The sequence below is a fragment of the Neoarius graeffei genome, chromosome 13 (genome assembly GCF_027579695.1).
Source record: "Neoarius graeffei isolate fNeoGra1 chromosome 13, fNeoGra1.pri, whole genome shotgun sequence".
In the NCBI taxonomy this organism is placed as follows: Eukaryota; Metazoa; Chordata; class Actinopteri; order Siluriformes; family Ariidae; genus Neoarius; species Neoarius graeffei.
The window spans coordinates 52762782-52769539 of NC_083581.1; the positions used below are offsets into that span (position 1 = coordinate 52762782).

At 39.2% G+C, this 6758-nt stretch overlaps 1 protein-coding gene across 3 annotated transcripts in view; it reads left to right on the top strand.

Annotated features, from left to right (window-relative positions):
* oprl1 (opiate receptor-like 1) overlaps positions 1–4147 on the top strand; it is a 34480-nt gene extending 30333 nt beyond the window's left edge. For all 3 annotated transcript variants that reach the window (XM_060936880.1, XM_060936881.1, XM_060936882.1), the window contains exon 3: positions 3618–4147. In XM_060936880.1, coding sequence (XP_060792863.1) covers positions 3618–4147 — 530 coding nt within the window. The remainder of the gene's footprint in view (positions 1–3617) is intronic.
* Positions 4148–6758: the final 2611 nt, after the last annotated feature.

A 6758-nucleotide genomic window follows, 5' to 3' on the forward strand; every position in this document is an offset into this window, starting at 1 on the left:
ACGAATGTTAGCCAACCAAAATGAAGGTATTTACATATTTAAGTTTAAATGCACACCCCTAAAATCAGCCTATTTGGTTTTTATACCATACTAAAACAGCATGAAAAAAAAACAAAATAAGAAAACTTACAGAACATTTTTGAAAGCATCTCGGAATAATATAAAATAATTGAAAAGTGTATGGAATGTCCCTTTTAACACTCTCAACCAATTTTATAATTAATAATAATAATGATGATGATGATAATAATAATCACCATGGTCTCAGAGAACATATGAGACATACTGGTTTTGAGCTGCCAACTGTAGCTGGGCTTCCCATTAAATATAAACTCAATCCAATGTAACGATGTCCTGCTCTGTGATAAAATGTTTCATTTCAGTTGATATTGATAATTACTGAGAAGTTTTAATGACATATTTTTAATAATTACCAGGAGAAAAAAAGGTTGAATTTAACCACTTTATTTTGACTTTAAACACTTTACTTTTATCGACAATTTTCTCATTGCCTGCACAGTGTTTCCCATACACAGGCTTTACTTGGGTGGGTCGTCCAAAGTATATTTGGTAACCCATTTTAGCAAATAAGTACTGTATGAAGAATGACAGTGTTCTGTAAGCAATAGGTAAATAATAATGAACATAATGTCCTGTACTGCTAAAAGGAACTGTATTGTGCTGGAATGATTGGCCAAATAGCCGACCACCAGTGGCTTTCACGCTGTAGACAGTCTTAATCATTGTGCATGTTAAATGTTATGGTCTGCGTTTCCATGACAACATAGAGCGCTTGAATCCAGTCAGCGCATTAAGCTTTTTCATAGCACTTTTTTCTAGCCTGTTTAACTGGTTAATAAAAGGACATTATTGGTCTGTATACATTTGGTCATTCTATTTTCGTGAAAGTAACAGAAATTATTAGGCCTCATTTTTGTAAGAAATCACAGATAAAAAATTTAAAAGCAACCTTTAGCTGTTGCTGATAGATAATGTGTGATTTACTGAGCGGCATGAGCGGAGCAAATTCCAATCCACTCGAGCGGGGCAGACTCCAGTGCAATCCGAAATCACGAGTTGGAGCATTTTTGTGCCAGCAGGTAATACTGCTGACTACCATTACAAGTCCTGTAAGACCTGTGAGAAACACTGCTCATTTTCTCAACCCACACTGTTTCTGTTGTTGTCAGCTATCTCTGGTGCAGCTGAGAAATGCACCTGTTAAATGCATGGCTATTTGCCTGTCACCCCTAGCATTGGTACATTATCAAGGGATATGATGGGCTGTTTATGAGCCAGGGAAGGAGCATGCTTGGGCTTTGTTCATCCATCTGAGCTTAATGATTCATTATGTGTGGGTTCATAATGCGCTTTTCTGGCAGTTTGCATTTAATATATTTAAGTGAAATTATCAAACACTGTATCGAGAATTTTTTTCTTAGTGCTATTAATGAAATGTCTATTGATGGTACATGTCACTATCGTTTTATCACCTTGGCTGAGTTCCCATGCTTAACTTGTGTTGGCCTAATGCCAGTTGGTCTGGCACTTACTAGAAAAAATGGCACATCCTTTGCAAAGGCAGTTCTCAAGCAATAGGTGGAGATACTCAGATGGGGGGTGGTATAATTCTCATGTGCCCCCCTCTTTACATTGTGAAGCACTTGTTTTCTGAAATAAGCAGCCTAAAAGGAATGGTCTGGGTGTCTTATTTCAGAGTTTGTGGGTTGCTAGTCACTCTGGATACCCAAATGTATGCGCACAAGCACTGAAAAAGTGAGGTTTTTCATAATATGTCTCCTTTAATAACATGCATTTTCTATTCTAATCTAAAATATCAATGTACTATCTAAGTCTCGATATTTAATGAAACAAAAAGTCCCCGGTAGAGATTTATCTTCGTTCTTGTCAAGATAATTCTATCTTAAATATTGAGAAACTTCAATCCTGCAGTTTCACAGTGTGTTGCTTCACTTCAGGGTTCAATATCAATATGTATAAGCCCTTTGTTTATACTTACCATTTAGCAAGGGCTACAAGATGGGACCCCTTTTCCTTGAAGCATTTCCTGAGGAAAAAGGATCATAAAGATGCTGTTTGTGTGACTATAAGCGGAAGGGTGAGGAAAGAAGAAAGCTGAATGATGAAGACTGTCCCAAATAGTCCTCTAAAGCTACTTTTACACGGGCACTTGCGCCCGGATCAAGTTGCTCCCAGAACAAGTTGCCCTGCTGCAACTGGTCATCTAAACATGATTTCTTTCCATAACAAGTTGACACCGGTGGGTGCAGCTTGCTCCCCTTTTCGAGGTGGCACAACTTGTTCCAGAACATCATGCTCTGGGCGCAACTTGTTCCTGCTTACCGTCTAAACACAATCAGTGGCAAATAGGAGGGCTTACGTGTGCGTGGTAGCATTCATCCAGATCATTTATCATCCGGACAAAACCGCTTCGCAGCAAATTCAACGGTCCATTCTTCTCGAGTGCGTTTCTTTGTCAAACTTCTCCGCCTTTAAACGATTGAGTCAAGTGATTCCCAAGCCAATCGCAATGATAATTGGACTAAAGAAGACATTCTTAACCTCATCCAGTTGTGGGAAGATGCAGATCATTGTTTGCTTTTTCAATTTAAAATTCATCTAAAAGAGCCGACTCAAAGAGTTGATTCGTTCCCTGAACGACACAGAAAATAAAGTACATTGTAGTACCTTTGGGGTACAACTGTTTGGCGCTGGGGCAGGATCCTCTACGGTACTTATTTGTACCCTTTATATACTGCTTGGGAACATATATGGACATTAAAAAGGTACACAAAGTTACCTTGAGGTTTAGTAATGAGCTCTAGGGGGTACATTAGTGTAGATTGTACCTTGGGGGACAGAAATGGACTCCTACTGTACCCCTGTTTCTGACACTGCTCATCACTCGGAGTGAATCGGTTTTCAGGAAGTGAAAGTTAGATTTACTGCTGAATCACCGAACGTTTAAACAGAAACTAACAGCGAGAGGACAATAAAGCAAGTTAAAAACAAGCTTCTGATCACTGATTTGCACGTGCGCACTTTTGTGTTTACCTGTTTAACTACCGGTTTGCTACTGATAGAGAGTGAGCAAGTAAACACAAAGGAAAGTGGACGTAACTTGTTCCAGGTGTAACTTGTTCCCGCTGCCTGTGTAAAAAACCCATAAGAAATCCATATTTTTTTTTGTCCCTGTCAAATAAGGATACCACAGATATGGACTGATATCCAGTGTTGCAAAATTGTTGCAATAATCTTTTCTGTTTGTAAGAGTTAGTATTCCACTGAGCTGCTGAACGCACACAGTAATCATATTGCCTTAAAAATAGTGTAGTAGCAAAATTTTTTCCCTTAGTTTTGAATATTGTGGCTCAGCAGTGAGTTAAATTTGGACTCCTCTCAGTCTCGGAGAGTCTGCACGTGGGCTGTGTGATGTGTATTGTATTTTATGACTGACAATATTAGTTAGTTAGTCATATCATGAATTACTTCATTACACAACCTTTTTAAGAATTATTAATACCTATTTACTTGTTTATGATGAATGTATTGATTTGTTTATTTGTTTATTTTGCCATGTGATCCACGTTGTGCAGGCATCGAGTGCATCTTGGTCCTGCCAGACCCTCGCAGCTATTGGGAGCCAGTGTTTGGCACATGTGTGTTCCTGCTGTCCTTTCTAATCCCGGTGGCCATTATCAGTGTGTGTTATAGCCTGATGGTGAAGCGCCTGCGTAATGTGCGCATTTTGTCCGGTTCCAAGGAGAAGGATCGCAACCTACGGCGCATCACTCGCATGGTGCTGGTGGTGGTGGCAGCATTTGTGGTGTGTTGGACACCCATCCAGATCATGGCACTTGCACAGTCATTGGGTGTCAACCTGGGCAGTGTGCACACTGTGATGCTCATGCACTTCTGCATTGCACTTGGCTACGTCAACAGCAGCCTAAACCCAGTACTCTATGCTTTTCTGGATGAGAACTTTAAGCGCTGCTTCCGTGAGTTCTGCCAACCGCCATCACCCTTCAGCCTGGACGCGCAGCAGCAGTCAGGCCGAATGCACAGCGTAGCGCGAGATGTTGCCTACAACTGCAAAACTACAGAGGCAAACAGTAATGTTGCATGACTAGGCGTGGAGCTGCCCCTGGTCAGCCCAGAACAGCCACCAAATCCAGGGACAGGACACTCTAACTCAGAGCTCACTCAGATCACTGTTCTCTAGCACTGTCTAGGGGTGGAGGAATGGGAGGGACAAGGACTGAGGGTGGGGGGGTCAAAATCGGTGATACAGCTGAACTTAGGGACAAAGGGGCTTACATTTTAGTCTTGTGCAGATTAGATATTAATGTCTTCATCTTTTGCTTGATTTATTATTATTTTTTATTATTTGGTGGTGACACTAAAGAGCTGCTTTTGAGTATTGGCAGCATCTGGTATTTATTTCGACGGGACTACATTGCCTTAAATAGATTATAAACTCTGTCACTGCTAAGATGAAGCCTGATCAACCTGGATGGAGCTTAACTCACATTTATTTTAAAATTATTACCTTCCAATTCACCACATTCCATTTAAAACATACAAAACAGAGACTTAACTATTAAAGCCAGATGTTTATTTATTTAAAATGCTATTTTTTCCTGTTTGTCCTGTAACAAAAATAATTAAAAAAATAAATAAATATTGTATTGTTTCATGGCAGTTTTATGCTTTAGCATAATTTGTACAGAAGGTAAAAATATAGTGCATTCAGTGTTATATTAATCAGTGCATACAATGATGTTAATTAGCATGAGTCTTAGTATTATACAGTCATCTGTCAACCATACCTCTGATATTCTTGAATGTTCTGAGTGTACCCAGCATCTTGGTTCGCTACCTCGTGTTATGGTGAGTCAGAAACAAGGAGCAAGTTTTCTCATCAGTTTACATCACTGACCGCTGAATGTCAAATGACTTTTTAAAGAAGCCAAAAAACAAAAAAAGGTTATAAATAGATAGAAAGGTTTTCTTTTCAGTCATCTGGAAGAGACAGTGTAAACTTAAGCTTCTTCATGTATGATGTATTTAATGTTGTAATGATTTGTTCACTTGATGAAACGTATTGGTTTACTTGTTTATGGAATTATTTATTAATGAAGAGAATTGTTGGACAAACAGGTACTGAAGTTGTCATGTCAGTTATCACTATGGAGTCTAAACAATTATTATATTCTGAAACTAATATTGGAAATTCTCTCAATATTTTTTCTTGGTGTGCATTAAATTACATTAAATGACATTGCAATGGTCTGTTTCACCTTATTTCCATACAGTTGGTTTTCTTTTTTCTCCACTGAGCAGCAAGTAATAAAACACAAGGAAAAGGAAATATAGCAGTGAGGGGATGTTTAAATTGGAAAATGCTTTGTGTGCTCCCCATCGAAACAAAACTGATTGTTTTAATGCCTTTGTCGCGCAGGGAATCGTTGCATTGCTATATACAAATCAGTTCATTAGTCAACATTTTTCATGTTATTATACATAGCAATGTTAGAATTCTTTTTGTGCAGACACATGCATAATTTGATAGTAAAACTCTTTATATTTGGTTGAGCGTGAGCCAATTTTTTCCTGGTGAATTACATGTGCTGACATGGGTGAAGTTGTGCAAAATGGGATGCGACAGTTGAAATCCATCCATGCAGTCGTATTTTCCCACCTACACTAGTTCAAAAATAAGGTGACCCGATCTTGGTACAAACACAATACTAAAATGCTACTTTCCTTCAAACAGTGTTAAAAGTCCTGTCCCTTTTCTTGCAACCCATTTTTTATACCCCCTGCTCCGAAGGAGGGGGGGTTTACTGGTTTACCTCTGTCCATCTGTCCATAACGCCCTCTTTCTCAGCAACCACAAATCCTAACCACTTGGTACCAAATTTCAGCTTGGAGTTCTATACCGTGTATACCGTTTTCAGGTCTGTCACACATCGACTTCCTGTTTACTGACTGAATGTACAACCCCGATTCCAAAAAAGTTGGGACAAAGTACAAATTGTAAATAAAAACGGAATGCAATGATGTGGAAGTTTCAAAATTCCATATTTTATTTAGAATAGAACATAGATGACATATCAAATGTTTAAACTGAGAAAATGTATCATTTAAAGAGAAAAATTAGGTGATTTTAAATTTCATGACAACAACACATCTCAAAAAAGTTGGGACAAGGCCATGTTTACCACTGTGAGACATCCCCTTTTCTCTTTACAACAGTCTGTAAACGTCAGGGGACTGAGGAGACAAGTTGCTCAAGTTTAGGGATAGGAATGTTAACCCATTCTTGTCTAATGTAGGATTCTAGTTGCTCAACTGACTTAGGTCTTTTTTGTCGTATCTTCCGTTTTATGATTCCCCAAATGTTTTCTATGGGTGAAAGATCTGGACTGCAGGCTGGCCAATTCAGTACCCGGACCCTTCTTCTACGCAGCCATGATGCTGTAATTGATGCAGTATGTGGTTTGGCATTGTCATGTTGGAAAATGCAAGGTCTTCCCTGAAAGAGACGTCATCTGGATGGGAGCATATGTTGCTCTAGAACCTGGATATACCTTTCAGCATTGATGGTGTCTTTCCAGATGTGTAAGCTGCCCATGCCACACGCACTAATGCAACCCCATACCATCAGAGATGCAGGCTTCTGAACTGAACGCTGATAACAACTTGGGTCGTCCTTCTCCTATTTAGTCCGAATG